Raw genomic sequence first — 15,592 nt, 5'->3', positions numbered from 1 at the left:
CAGATAACCAGATAACTGACCCAGAGCTGTCCCTGGAGGACAAACAAGCCCAGCTGTCTGCTAGTTTGGCAGAGATGAACCACTGAAAGCTCTGAATGCTCTGCGAGGTCAACGACATCTCATAAAAAAGATTCACTTTTACCAAAATAACATAACATTGACTTGAGCCTTGCTCCTCCATATTTTTTACCAAATGCTCACATAGATTTGCAGTAACACAAGAACATTAGATCCTCAGATCATATTGTTCTAGTATTTTTACAGGCAAGGAAATGGGTGTGTTGCATTTTCCATGTGGACCCCAACAAAAATGATGGATCCAGCTAATGTGTGTCTGACGAAACTTATTTAAGGGGGACAGGGAGTGACAAGGGGTCAGCTAGTGCTCCCTGTGGCCTCATGGGACTTCTGCTGGCTTCCTATGCAGCAGTATGACGAGCTCTGCCCATGTACTTAAGTTAATCTTTATATAACTCCAGTAGTCGTGGGAAAAATGAAGCTGGGCTTGACTCAGTGCTTTTTTTGTTTTTTTTGCAGCCTGCAGGGTTTCTGTGTCACTGCTGTCAATGACTACACTGGGTTTCATATTGGGAGGATGTTGTGTGAATGTGTGGGTCATGTGTTTGCAGAGCTAATGTTTAGCCCAAGAGAATATGTTCCCTGAAGGTTTCTGGTAGGAGAGGACAAATGAATTCATGCACATTAAAAGCATTCCAGCAAGGTCCGAGCGAGTACTAAAACTGGCTGCAGACCTGCAGGCCGCTCTTCTCTTCCGAGGCTGAGTTTCCGAGCTTGTTTACATGCAACGCTGCTGACCCCAAAACTGCTTCCAGCACTGTGGCTCATGATGAATACAAATGCGTGGCAAGCACGATGAAGATGAGCTGAACAACAGCTCGGTGGTGTTGTTAGTGCAGAGGAATCCCAAACCCCTGCTCCAACCCTTCCCTCTGACACCGCCATGAACTTGGGACTGCCCAGTCGGGGAGGCAGGGGGTGACATCACCATAGCAACCACCGCGGTGGGGCAGGTTGGGTTCCTGATCGAGCCAGGGGGGCAGCTCTTTAACGGTCCGGAGGGAGGGGAAAAATGACTGACAGGTCAAACCAATAAAGCATGAAGTGGAATGTGAGAGTATGCAGCGCCATTGTTCAACAAACATCTCAGGAACGCACACAGAACCTTTTCATGCTTTCATGCTGTTTGATTCTGCTCCCTAATGAACCAATAACTTTTCTTTTCTCATGTTGACTTGCTGTTTGTTTATTGTAGCCTAATACACCTGCATTAAATAGTTTGAGTCATAAATGATCATTGGTTCCAGTTACCACCGGTGGCTCTAGGTGTATCCATGACTCAGATAACAGTCATTTAAAGATGAGTTTCATCCAGAAATGTAACACCAGTTATGGAAAATGAGACAAGTTGAATCATCAAAAATATGTGTAACAAAATTATGCTGTTTTGTTAGTGTGGTAGTGTTACTAATAATTTATAGCATCATGAACATGGCAGGGCACAGGGTTTCTCTCCTCAGTCAAACTCACTTTCTTCTGCATCTTGTTTCAGAGCCACAGATGAAAAGAACAAGTTAGATTTGAAGTCGAGTATTGTTGCCTGGCAACAGCATCGAAAACCCAGCAGTGACTGGGAGTCTAGAATTTTTTTTTTTAACTTTCTGTTTGTCCTCATACACACTCTGTAATTGTACCCAGCAGCAGGTTTGAAGATAGCAAAACAAAGTGCAATATACAACAGTGAAATATATTAGCTCGGCCTTCTTTAGTGTATTGTGATGAACAGCATCACCTGATGTGCTGTGTGATTTGCTTTTTCTTATACTCTTATTAGATGTAACATAAGTTAAGTCGAGAGAGATTCATAGCCAGAATTTGGCACCGGACATTGAAATATTTAACAAATTAGGCTTGACAATGCTTAAATAGAGTGCCAGTGAGTACTGGTGTTCAGTCCAGATGCTTTTTCAGTCCAGCTGTTTGTTTTTCTCTCTAAATGGATGCTGTGGAGTCTGGGGATTTGTGGGGAGGAACAGTGCAGATGGACTGACCTTTGACCCTTTGTTCCATTGAATAAATGCTAATTTACTGGGTGGCCGATTTGCTCCCAGAAAATAAGTCTGGCACTCTGATGCCATCTAGTGACGTGTTGCATACAGAAACTCTTTAGAGAGAATCCAGGATGTTTTTTAGCAGCACATTGATACAAATGATTACAATAATTCGTACACAAGAAGACACTGAGCACTTGCTGCGTTTGTGTCTGTTCCTCACATTCGACCAGGTATAAGAGTGCTACTGTGAAAGCAACGCTCACATTAACTTTGTGTAAAGACATTTATTTTAGAAACTAATTCTTATGACAGAGGAAAAACAGACTGAGAGCATTTTTCACGCTGTCTTCCATTACACTCTGATACAAAAAGCTTTTGATCTCACAGTGGTGAACTAACAAACATAGAAAAGACAGCACCGTAGACATGTTATCCATAATGAAAGCACAAACATACAGGGTGCTTTAGCTCCGAATGCGTGGTAGTGATCAGCTGCCTCTGAGAGGCTTCTGTCCATGCAGCTCACGAGCTGATGAAATGGATGATGTTGTGGAGTAAGGTGGATGCTGGTGGAGGAGGCGCGACTCAAGCAAAGTTCTTCTTGAGGAAGTTGATGAGTCCGTTGGTGGAGGAGTCGTGGGAGTGGACCTCGGTTTTGTCCTTGAGCTCAGGCTCGATTTGCTTTGCAAGCTGTTTGCCCAGCTCAACTCTAATAATGTGGAGAGACACACAGGATAGAGAGGATTGATTGGTTGATGTGGATGCACAAGCACACTCTGTTTCAATCTAAAAGCTGCTCAGTATCAGCTACTGTTATTGAAGGAGAAAGATGTGTGTAGTAAAAACTGTCTTACCCCCACTGGTCAAAACTGTTGATCTCCCACATTACTCCCTGGACGAAGATCTTGTGCTCATACATTGCTGTAAAACAAGACAGAATAACCATTATTAAAATCAAATTTAAAAAAGATACAGAGTGCCACTATACAACAGTGTGCTTTCATGTCAGAGCAGACACTTTGTCCCCAGGCTGTTTCTGGAATGTCCCATTGAGGGATGATTACTGTCAGTGCAACCACTAGCAATAACAATAATACTGTACTGTTTCATAGACTTGATTTCACCACCAGTGAATGTAAGTCATTGTCAGTTCTCACCGATAAGTGCTCCAAGTGTGAATGGGTTCAGCTTCTTGAAGATGATTGAGTTGGTTGGCCTGTTTCCTTGGAATACCTGTGTTGAATAAGGAGAAATGTTTCATCATGCAGATCACTTTGTGCATACTTTCATTACAAATCCTCATAATGAAGTTGGATTGCTATATTTCTTCGCGGTCACTGGGGGGCACTGCCATCTATGCTTTGTAAATGTCCCCTGCTGTGTGCACTTCCTCATACCACATTTGTTTTGTATGAGTAACATGAGATGACTGTGTTGTCTCAAGTTCAGATTTAGGTTTAGTGTCATTAACGTGAGAGCTGCTGAACACAAGAGGGTTCATATTGTATAATAAGTCAGTTTTCCTTGAATTGACTTACTTTGTGTGGCAGGATCTTCTCCAGAGCCTCTCCAGTCAGACCGCTGGCCTCCAGCTCCTTCTTGGCCTCCTCTGTGGTCTTACCCTTCATCATAGCCTCTGTCTGGGCCAGGAAGTTGGCCAGCAGGATCTACAGCCACAACAAATACACACTCACCTTCAGATACTGTGCAGTACAAGATGTATCTCTTACAGGAGTGATATAAATATTGGTCCTGCAAGCCAGTAGTCTGTGTTCTACTGTAATATTATAATACGTTGATGTATTGTGTCTCATTGTGGCAGTTGGGCTACTTCGCTGTGTAGTTTTGGTAGCAAAAAATAATTTTGATATATTTCCACTGTGTTACACATCTTTGACTTTTTAATGTATCTGTCTAAATGACATATTCAATTACGCCTGTCAGCACAGAGCACTGAGGGAGTTTGACTGATACTCTTGGAGCAGATAGAAGTTCAGTGTCATTCTCAAGGAGTCTTCAGCTGGCTGTTCCGGTAGAGGAACCTGTGACCTTTAAGGGTGATCTCTAAAAATATGAGCTCTACAAGTTGTACAGGTAATTAATACACAGTTATAACCCTAACATGCACGTCACTGCACTTGGTTTAGGATCCTTTTGAGGTCACAAGATTAACCACTATTGGTTTTATCCATTCAAAGCACTGCTTTAGATGCATAAGTCATACCTTGTGGTGCAGACTGTTTCTGATGGGGTGCTGTGACTGAGCTGGGATGAGGAAGTCGGAAGGCACCATGCGTGTTCCTGAGTTGAAAACAGTTGGACTGCATTACTGATACACACAATTGCTAACCAGTGAACAATGCTGCTGGTAATAAAGAATAAGGAACACAATGTTGCTGTGATGAAGTGATGGTCTTTGCTGATGATACCTTGATGGATCAGCTGGTAGAAGGCATGCTGCCCGTTGGTTCCTGGCTCGCCCCAGACAATTGGCCCAGTGTGGTAGTCTACACGTGATCCGTGGTTGGTGATGTACTTTCCATTTGACTCCATGTCACCCTAGATGACAAACAGTCTTCAGTAAATATTTCAGTGGAAGTGAGTGTTGATCTCACTCACAGATTGGAGAGTTGCTTGCCTACGCAGCTCATACAATTTACCCATCAGAGAGAATTAACAGTAACACTCAGAGACAGTATTGTTCTTAGCACTGTCAGTGTTATGCATACTATGATTGTATCCACAAAGCCATTATCTCATTTGTCACTGAAGGATGTTGAACCCAGTGACATGGAGTAGCTATTTCAAAATCATCTTTTAAATCACTTCTCTAATAATATGAGCTAACACTTGAACTTTTCTTTTTACAGACTCTCAAAGAGACCAGTGAGGCCTGCAGCAGTGTATGGGCGGACCTGTTGGAAGTAGGCAGTGAAGCGGTGCATGTACTGGTCGTAGGGCAACATGGCGTGGGTCTCAGCGTGGAAGAAGTTGATGTACCAGATGCCAAGCAGAGCCAGCAGGACGGGAGCGTTCTTTTCCAGAGGAGCAGTACGGAAGTGGTTGTCCTGGAAGAGAGAAAAAGAAGTGTGTACATATATTATGTATTTTCTCTGCAGGAAGACTCATGGTAATACATTTTCTACAATTGAGAGATGCGTACTTACCATCCAGTGAGCTCCTGCAAGAAGCTTCTCAAAGTTGTCGAAGCCTGATGAGGAGAGAAGTTGACTGAATGAAAAAACTTTTGATTGTTTGGAATGATTGCTGTATTTTCTGTATTTCTCTCCATCAATATAAGCAAGATACATGCCTGTTCTTAAAGTCACTATGTATTTTTTTAAATGTGATTCTAGCATCTTTGAACTTAGATGATAAATGTGTTACTTTCTATCTTTTTGGATGCTACTACTAAAGGAAGCCAAAGATAGAAATGTAAAATTACACCCACACTTATTTTAAATAATTGAGTTATACAGTGTTCAGTGTACATACCAATGTGCAGGGCAATGGACATTCCAATAGCTGACCACAGGGAGAAACGACCACCAACCCACTAGACGAGAAAATAAACAAAAGGCTGAAAACACTCAAGATCCATACCCACATATAAAATGTGTGCTTTTGTGCACCAAAAGATGCTGGTAAAACAAGCCACAACATTATTGTGCAGGTCTACTAACACATTTGTTTCAGTAGACAAACATATACAGGGTCGCCCATAAAGGTGGAATAAAATATTTTTTACCTCTATCCATGAAATGATTGTGAAAATGTGATTTATTCTTGATAGATAAAGTGTATATATTCTCAAAATTGTATTGATCTCATTGCACCTGGTCAAAGGTGATTACTGATGTGTATAAATAGAAAATAAAAAGAGGAATGTGTCTGAAAACAAAATTATTCCAACTTTATGGGAGACTGTGTATATGTATATATATATATATACTGTATAAAATGTATTCTGGTTATCATATTTTTTTCCTCATTCTTAGGGACAGACATTTCAGCAAACTGTGTACATTTAATGATTATGTAAACTTCTGGCAGCCTTTTTCACAGTGACATAAATGCCATATTATACTGTAGCTGCTACACTTCAAATACCAACAATGTAACTAAATGCAGCTGACCTGACCTTTGAAACAACCCAGCCTTTACAGTAACCTCTGCAAGAGAGAAGGTCATTACCAATAATAACTGTGTCTGAAGAGAGAGGCTTCTGATTACCTAGCAGCTGCTGGCCAGAGACTGTCTATCACACCTACTTCACAGGTCAAAAGTCTATCTTATTTATAGCTGCTGCCTACATCCCCGATCACAGTGTGGGGATGAAGACGGGACCTGCTGCACGCAGTCAACTTTAAAGCTTAAAGAGCACTCACATCCCAGAACTCAAACATGTTCTCTGTGTCAATGCCGAAGTCCTTCACTTTGGGCTGATGGGGAGAGAGAGAAAAACAATTAGGATCAGATGTGGCAGAGACAGAGAAGGTTCAGCCTCCAGCAGTGCGTCGTGACTTACTCCATTAGTAGACAGGGCCACAAAGTGCTTGGCAACAGCAGATTTCTGTCGAAACACAGAGAGCATACGAATGAGAAAGAGATCAACCAGTCCACTAATAAAATATTGCTGCTTCGTTGGGCCACTGCACACTCACATCTTTGGCATGTTCAAGGAACCACTCTTTGGCCGACTCAGCATTGGTAATGGTCTCTTGGGTGGTGAATGTCTGCAAAAGGACAATTAGGCAGACATAATGCAAAGACCAAGAACTAACATCAATACAAATTAACTTATGCACATGTAGAAGTTGTGCAAACTGTGTAAAATAAGATTAGTGCTACCTTAGAGGCAACGATGAAGAGGGTTGTCTCAGCATTGAGGTGTGCCAGGGTTTTGGCGATATGTGTTCCATCAATGTTGGACACAAACCAAACATGTGGTCCACCCTTTGAGTATGGCTTCAGGGCCTCAGTCACCATCAGGGGGCCCTAAAATTCAAATTAATCCAAGATAAATGGACACAGAGAAAAACAAGATAGTTCAGATAAGTCTGTGGAGGTACTGAACAGCTCATAGGACTGAATATGTGTAAAATGTGTCCTGTGATGAACAATTGAAGTCTTGCAATAAAACATGGTATTTTTTTTGTAAAAATGCACTCACAAGATCAGATCCTCCAATTCCAACATTAACAACATCTGTGATGGCCTTTCCTGTGTAGCCCTTCCACTCGCCGCTGCGAACTCTCTGCAACAGATAAACACAACCATCACAAACATCCACTGCATCAAAAATGTCACGATCAGAATCACTAAACTCCAAACACTAAACTTTGCACTCACATGGCAGAAGCCCTTCATCTTCTCCAAAACCTTGTTGACCTCAGGCATCACATCTTTGCCATCAACCTTGATGGGAGTGTTGGAGCGGTTCCTCAGAGCTACATGGAGCACAGCACGGCCCTTCATAGCCACATCGCCAGAAAACAAAATACACACATACAGTTACATTCAGCACTGTGGTGTTTATCCTTATACTGCTTTTACTGGTGCTGACTGAAGAACTAAAATAATATTCAGCCATTTTAATCACTGTAATATTAAATGTTTGTGTTTTAGTGTCATTTATTTTATCACACTACACTGGCTAAACTCTAACTGTAACTGTAACCCGCTTTACAGTATGTACTAGAGTTATTATGTCACATGGTGTAAATGTTTTGTCAACGGTGTCACCCCAGCAGGACAAATGTCATGAGTCAAGCTGCAGCAGATATGTAACAATGAGCACCTCAGTGAAGTTGATCTTGTCACCAGCGAACATCTTTTCTCTGGCAGCTTCGATGCCTCTGGACTTGCCCTGAGGAAGACCACACATGTTTCTTTACAGTATAAAATAAATGTGATTTCCTCTTTACAGCTGCCCATTTTAGACCTTGAGCAAATAGTATTAATAAGTAGCTAATGATCAAATCTACTTTAGCGTCCAAACATCCGCAGATAAATAAGATGGGAATGGATTTACCAGCTCAACCAACATCTTCATGACTTCATCGGTGATGAGGTTCTTGGAGTAATCCAGAAGAATGTCTCCACCTTCGGTTTTCAGTGAGAGGCTACGCAAACAGAAAGGCGTCACTCACCTGAACAGTCTCAAGACTATGCAAAGACTGATATTTTCTGAGTAAAAACAAAATAATAATCAAATCTACTGAAATGTGATCTTGTCACACAGAGGTGGTTTGTTATTAGGTGTTAGTTAATGAAGCTGCACAGTTGTCCAGCTGAAATGCATTGGAGTGCATTCTCATATGAGCTAGTCTATCAACAGATAACAGAACCAACACATAGTCAACACTATGTAAAATGTTACTAATAATAAAACCTGTGTGCATACAAAACACTTTGCTGGTTAGTGGTGCTTCATACAATATAAAATATACTTCATACAATAGAAAAACAAGTTGGAGTATGATGGATACCTCAGTTTGTTGAATCTTTCCTTGTCAGATTCAAACATGTGCCTCATGTTAAGGTTCAGGGCATGGGCTTTGTACCATTCCTGCAGCTTTTTGAAGTGGGGGTCGTGTGTGAGTCCCATGATGTCCAGAGGGTCTTGCTGTGCTCCGCTGTGCTCAACTTGCCTGGCTGAGTGCGACTGAGTGGGTCAGGGGAAAAGCTTTTTGAAGGGCGTCCCGTGCAGACGTTCCCTCGCTCCTCCCATAATATATTCATGGTTTGTGTGTGTCACATCGCCTCACCGTCCTGCAAGGTTACACTGCATGGTGCCAGTGCAACGTTACCAGCACAGCAGCAAAAGGAGCATGTAGTGGAATATGCAATACAATATAGACAGTCTATCTGCTGGATTTCAGTTCATTCTACTGTTGTTTTCATTGTAAATTCGGAAATACAGCAGCTGTCTACATTAGAAGTATATGCACAGTACATTATCTTAGCTGCAAATATACAAAATATGCAAAAATAAAACCACATATACATTATTTGGTAAAGGTTACCACCCTCGGTCTCTACTTAACAAGATACTGTTGTTGTTAAAACAAATCATTACTTACTGGATATTGATAAACAGAAACTTGAGCCAGGTTAAAAAAACAAGCTATTCTTTAAGTTGTATGATGTCATTCAAATCATCTCTTTCTGGTATCATTGTTTTGGTCACATTACCAAAAATCTATTCTTTCTAAAATGTAAGAATTTGCTTCTTGAACAACACATGAAAAATAAAACAATGTACAAGTTAGTGGCAAAGCTTTTCTTGCCCTCTAGGTGCACTGAAGTCCAGTTATTACTACTATTAAAAAATATAATTATTTGCATCTTGACCATTTTGATGTTCACATTTTCTGTCTTCACATTAAATATTGTATTCTTCGTTTACCTGTATGTCCTTTTACTTACCTTTTTACTGTGCTAGTATGGATCAAAACTTCCTATGTCAAATTAATACAATAACCTGAGTGTACAAAACTGGTTAGTGTTTGTCATATTGTACTGTCAATGCATAAAAGTTATAAGTTATTTTCTTGTATGACCTGATACACTTTTAAGCCTTACAAATCAAAACCAGACAGAAGCTGAACAGTAAAAAAGCAAAAACATATAGCGATGCATACTGTGTTCTTTATGCATAGTAGTAAATATCCAGGACATGTTTGGCTCTTTCTACCTATCTTTACAGAAGCTTTTGCAGATGTATATGACTCTAATATTACTGTCACTAAAAAAGGAAAGAGAAGTTGATCATTTCAAAAATGTTCTGGTCTTTGTGTAAACGGGAGCTGCTGGACTTTTCAAGACTGAGGGACAGATGCTGGTTGTGGTTGCTGTTTGAATTTGTGGACATCTACGCCCCCAAGTGACTGTTTTTAAAGTGTGGAGTACAAGATGTAATAGTCCTTATCAAACCATAGAGGGCGAGAGAAGCTTACTCTGAAACTGGTTCACGTTGTTAAGCATCAACAATAACATGGTCTAAATGTTTAAAAAGAGATAGTCTGAAATGAATAATTTTTCTTTTAAAAACTCTAAAAATATTGCGTTATCTATGTCCCCTTTGGTCTGGCTTTTGTTTCTTACTGTTTTACTAGTGTAACTGGTATCACATTGATGTTTGTCTGCATATAGAGTACATTACACAATATTTTGCAACTTTGATATACTCACATCACCTTCAGCTGCATGATTATGACAAATTCAAGATGATACTGTCTGATTACTGAAATATGAAATGAAGTGGACTTCTTAATGACTCATAATAATATTTTGCCCAGAATACTTTTAGTGTCTTTGTAAATTTTAGAAAGTTTATTTAGTTACTGAGGGGGAAAAAACTGTGTATAGTAACAACTATAGTAATAACTATAATACTTGTGACAATTTATGACACAAAATGCTAACAATTGTTTTCCTTCTAGTTGTTATTATGTTAATCATTAAGTGAATGGCTCACAATAGAGAACCTGTATTTTTTAATGATGACTAAAGGATACCCAGAAAGGACACTTATTTGTTGTAACAGTGTGTGAACAAATGTGTCCTGTAACTCTGAAAATCCAACAAAGATTTTAAAAAATGAAGTTTATTTTGTAGACCCGAGGTTTCGGTGTATTGTTATATTATTGTGAAGGTTTCACCGGAAGTGTCTGTTCTTATTGCCGTCGCCTTGACGACAGGCACACAGACGGGACTCGCTGTCAGGAGGGTGGATGTCTAGAGCTGGTGAGCGATGCGGTGATTAACGTAACCTGTACTAATGTTTTTCTTGTGTTTTACTGAAGCTGTGTGGTTTGCTGCTGGTTGCAGCGGCACTGACAGTTGTTGGTCTGTGTCGGAGCACCGCTGGGCCTCTTGTATCTGCTCGTGCTCCCTCACAGCGCTCACAACCGTGTCGCAGAGAGCTAGCTGGGTAGCTAACGTTAGCTTGCTTAGCTATGCAGCTAGCCTGCCTTGTACCGATGAAACACCGATGCGCCCATTATCGGACATACTCTACTCTTGCATGCTCGCTTCCATTTTCCCTTCATAATTGACAAGTGGTACCAATTTAAATACTCAAATCACTGTTTCCATAAAGGTCTGCCAATGCATGTGACATATTTTTGCGACTATACGCGCATATTCTGGTATAACACCCCCAATTTGATCTTTACTGATGAGGCGCATCCGCCTAGCCAGGAGAGGGAGGAGGAGCGATTGGCGGTCTCGGTTATTTCTGTTTTCATTGCCACCTAGCCTTGTGTATGCGGGCAATGCTTCACATTTGAATCATGCCTTGACAGCGGATATGACTGTGACGATGCAGGTAACACAACAACAATAATGCAATGGGCTTTAGGCGTGAGTAGCGACCCGGTTTGTCTGCATGTCCGATAATGGGACCTGGGCATTGTTGGTTTTTAACTTGTGCGCCGCATTCGGTAACGTTAATCACCCACCGTGCTAAAAAACGGAATGTAGGTTAACGTTAACCAAACGGACGACACGGACGTGATTTAGATGCTCGGACAGAGTAACTTATATACGTGTTTGACGGTAGACTGACAGTATTTGTAGGCTTAAAAGAAAAGTTGATTAGCTTGCAAGCTAGCAGGCGGGTGTCTGATTGTGTGCGGCCAGTGGGCGAGTGTCAGAGTCGGTAATGGGTACCGGGCATCTAACTAACCGTCTGTGTACTCTGTGGCGGATTGATGTCAGTGGCTTTTCTAGTGTTTGGCGTGTTAATACACTGATTTCCGGCGACACTACATTTAGGGCGTTAAAAGGCCGTATTAATAGCTGCGACATAGTGTTCCCATGACTTAGGCCGTGTCATCCCGGAGAGTTTCGATGAAACCGGCTCACTGCGCTTGCGAGATTCAGTTACACCTCTCTGCTAAATAGTGATCGAGTTTTAAAATAGTGTTATTGGATAATACAAAATTAACCTTCTAAGCTAGGTAGTTTCCTGTCTCGTTGAAGTTGCAAAATAAAAATAGCTAATAGTGCTTCGCTGTTGCATTCATGCCCAGCCGCCCATGTAGTGGCTGTGCCATTACTCTAAGGTGTTGCAATCTTCTCCTTCGATGCATTTCACTGATAAACTGCAGATATGGTCATTTGAATGCTTGGCTCGTACCAGTGAATACACAGGGACTGTTTGTGTAGACTGGTGGTTATGAATCGTACTCACAGTAGTGACTTACACAACCACGGTGATGTCGGTAACGTGGCTTTACACTGCATGGTCTCCACAGTACAGAGGATATATGTGGGATTGCATTAATAAATGACGATGTCCCACATTTCTCCAGGGGGTGTAGGCATCTACACACTAGCCAGGGATCTGTCTTTTGAGATCATGTGGAATGTGTTTCCTGTTTTGGTCGCTGGGTGTAGATATTTAAGAAGAAGCTGGCCATAAGATTTGATCATGAAAAACAAGGAGATTACTAATAAGGCTGGGCGATTATGGCAAAAATCAAAATCATGATTAATTGAACTTTATACCTCGATTACGATTAATGAACGATTATCTCCACCCTGGATGAACAATTATGTATTTTCACATGTAGTTTCTTTTGTGTTGTATCTTACACTGGTGCCCTCACACAATATTTTGTGATATTTTCGCACACGAGTATCTTTAGGGAGTGAAAATAATGATGTTTTAAGGTGTGACGCTGTGGTTGATGTCTAGTTTACTTGATTAGAACTATGAAAAGATCATGGTTTGGGTTAAAATGATCACTGGAGACAAGTTTTCAAATTCCTTAAAGATTACCTTTACTGTCATGGCAACAGTGAACACCACGATTAATTGACATGAGCAAGATTAAGTCGATTAGAGTTTCTAAATGTCGGTTTCGATTACTTTTTCGGTTAATTGCCCAGCCCTTATTGCTAATGCTGACCGTTTGTAGCATTTACAATAAGGTAGCTGACGGTGCTCTGCTTGATATATCTGAAGTTGTTGTTTTAGATATTAAGTGTCTTTATTGTCTTAATGTTAACAATATAAAGCTGTGCATTGATATCAGATTGTTGTCTGAAGGAAATGTTATCCAGAGCTGCAAGGCTTCATTATGTGCAGCCACTGTGCTTGTTGATGAGATCTGAATGTCAGCTATTGTCATTACTTTCTGTGGAAAATGTTTACATAAATAAATAAATTAATAAATATAATGCTGCTTGTGGCCTTGATGAAAGTGATACTTCATTTTATTTTAATGTGGTGGAAGGGATGGTTTTGTTTATGCTTCTTTATAAAAGCCAAATGTTATGAAGGGTGTGAAAATGGCTCGGTGTAAAGTGAAGACCATGTGAGCTTTGAGTCAGACAGAAAGTTGTTGAACAGAACAGAGGCCCTGTACAGTTTCAACTGGCATTAAAACATTAGTAAAGTTTAAATGATACATTCATAGCAATAACCATTCATGTTAGGGTCGCAACCTTCCTTTTATTGAGTCCTGCAGGCTTGTACAGCTTTCACTGAAGCGACCCTCCACCTACTTGTTGACATCTGCCACAGCTGTGTCACTATGGAAATACGTGCTTGGCTCTGCAAAATTCCTGTCTCTGTTTAAACTCATTCTCTCTAAAGGCTGATTCAACCCAGTGTCTGAATGGTCTTCACAGTCTGTGGAGCAGCACGGAGGCCCCAGTTGTTTTTCTTTCTTTTTTTTAGCCGTGTGTGTTTGTCAACATGTGACATGACCAGGAGTAACACTTTTCCTTAGTCTAACATTGAATCCGGATGCGTGTGCGCAGAAGTTGACCTACAGTCACAAGATTACTGTTTGTGCTCGCCTCGGGTGGAGTACAGGCCCGGCCTGTGCTGCACTGGCACTGCCTCCAACAGACCTGAATTATATTTCCTTCAACAATGAAGCTTTCTAGTGATTCTACTGCTGCACAGCTTTAGATTATTGGGATGAATGTCACAGGGGCGTCTCTGCCGGGGGAAGGGGGCGAGTTAACCCCGGCCGTGATATTTTTAGAGCCCAGGAATCCGAACATTTCTGGTTGCTTGTGTGTTTAACTGAGTTCTATCCAACGGGGAATGAATGATTACTGGAGCTTTTAACATTTTGTTCTTTTTAAAGCGTGTGTCTGTTACCACTTAATATTTCATCTCTGAACTTTGAGATTTTAAAAAGTTCCTTGGTATGATCTTACAGGGTATTAAACGTTACCTTCAGTTAGTAGTCAACACTCGGCAACAAGTGGTCTGTAGTCAAAGAAACTGTCTTAATGGCATTAAAAACAAGATGTATATAAATATCTCTGAGTGTATAACATTATATTATCGAGCACATGCTTGAAGTCTTATTTGGGTGACCATACTGTATTTGTAAGACCCTTTACTGACGGCGATGGCCCACAAAAGGTACGATGAATGTAAAGAAATCATCACTCCACTGGATTTAGATATATCTCAAAAAAGGGACTTCACATTTTAAAACACTAAGACAATGATCATACAGTATTCACTAGGAAATTTACTCATAATAAAGTTAATCAAAACTAATAAAGTCACTGCACTGTGATAGTTCGGCCATGTTGTCCACCTCTGGTCTAAGAGTTAGAGACAAAGCCCAGTTTGGATGCGGTTCCATAAATCGTTGTGTTAGATAATATATATCCACCTACAACACGTTTTGCCGGCCCGTGTGTCAGAGAGATGCAGGCTTGTGTGCTTTGAGTTTGTATTGTGTGACAGGATTTTCAATTCGATGCACAAAACTAACAACACTATTTGCACTGGTGTGTGTGTTGAGGAGGGGGGGGGGCTGCGTCTTTTGTGACGGGGGACATTTCAGCTTCACATTGACCTGGACACTGTTTTATCGCAGCTGATTTTGCCCACCCAAACCAAATATGCTTTTTTCTAAGCAGAGCAGAAGAAGAGGAAGAAGAAGCAGCTAGCAGGTTTCCAGATGAGGGGGCGAGGAGGGCTCGTAGCATGGGAAATCTCACCCTCGTCTCCTGGGAAACCAGTTTAGCCTTAGTTTGTGGTCAGCTATTTGCCCCTCAGTCAAATGTTCCCAGTGAGATGCATAAACGCTTGTGCACTCGAGATGATCAAATAAAACAAGAATCAAGGCTACCATGAAACTCTCGTGTAATGTGAGACTTGTCTTTATTTATACCCGCTGGAAACATTTCGCTTGTTGCTTTTCCACGAGGTCGTCAGACGTCAGGTCAGCAACCAAACGGCAAACAGCGGAGTAGAAACAGATTCGGTTGTTTGAAGGCACTTCGGCAGCGGCTCGAACCAGCGTCTAATGTTAAAAAACATGATTTCTGACTCTACCGCTCTGCTGTAGCCATCTACATATTATACACATGCTCTCCTCACTTTTCCTCTTTTATAACTCATAATTACATGTTTTAAAGCACATTCTGGTGTATTTTACTTCATTTTCGGGTGTTAAAATAGCCCGTTTGTAGCTTGTGTGACCGAGCCTGAATTTCTGACTTTTTATGGCACCTCCACATCCTGCCTCATT

General features: G+C 41.0%; 2 protein-coding genes across 2 annotated transcripts in view; one reads left to right on the top strand and one right to left on the bottom strand.

The window, feature by feature from the left end:
- Positions 1-2,336: 2,336 nt before the first annotated feature.
- On the bottom strand, positions 2,337-8,720 carry gpib (glucose-6-phosphate isomerase b). The gene is made up of 18 exons (XM_062420022.1): positions 8,564-8,720; positions 8,107-8,197; positions 7,873-7,941; positions 7,425-7,544; positions 7,246-7,329; positions 6,924-7,070; positions 6,737-6,808; positions 6,601-6,645; positions 6,461-6,514; positions 5,568-5,628; positions 5,240-5,283; positions 4,988-5,140; positions 4,502-4,631; positions 4,297-4,373; positions 3,611-3,739; positions 3,230-3,305; positions 2,927-2,993; positions 2,337-2,781 (listed from the first exon to the last, which is right to left on the bottom strand). Exons 1-18 carry the CDS (start codon positions 8,680-8,682, stop codon positions 2,658-2,660), a joined length of 1,662 nt encoding a protein of 553 aa, XP_062276006.1. The 5' UTR covers positions 8,683-8,720; the 3' UTR covers positions 2,337-2,657.
- A 2,046-nt stretch (positions 8,721-10,766) lies between these two features.
- Positions 10,767-15,592, top strand: part of LOC133981273 (granule associated Rac and RHOG effector protein 1-like) — a 34,625-nt gene continuing 29,799 nt past the window's right edge. The window contains exon 1 of the mRNA XM_062420020.1: positions 10,767-10,823. The gene's annotated coding sequence lies outside the window, so the exon portion shown is untranslated. The remainder of the gene's footprint in view (positions 10,824-15,592) is intronic.

Source organism: Scomber scombrus, chromosome 1 (genome assembly GCF_963691925.1).
Source record: "Scomber scombrus chromosome 1, fScoSco1.1, whole genome shotgun sequence".
NCBI lineage: Eukaryota > Metazoa > Chordata > Actinopteri > Scombriformes > Scombridae > Scomber > Scomber scombrus.
The sequence above is the reverse complement of the archived record's forward strand: the minus strand, read 5'-3'. Positions and strand labels throughout refer to the sequence as shown.

Excerpts from the sequence above, each read along its gene's own strand:
- gpib (XM_062420022.1), bottom strand. The coding sequence starts at position 8,682 with ATGGGACTCACACACGACCCCCACTTCAAAAAGCTGCAGGAATGGTAC. Across the intron at positions 5,629-6,460 it reads ACATGTTTGAGTTCTGGGAT|TGGGTTGGTGGTCGTTTCTC; the intron begins GTGAGTGCTCTT and ends TTTCTCGTCTAG. Across the intron at positions 2,994-3,229 it reads CACACTTGGAGCACTTATCG|CAATGTATGAGCACAAGATC; the intron begins GTGAGAACTGAC and ends CTTGTTTTACAG.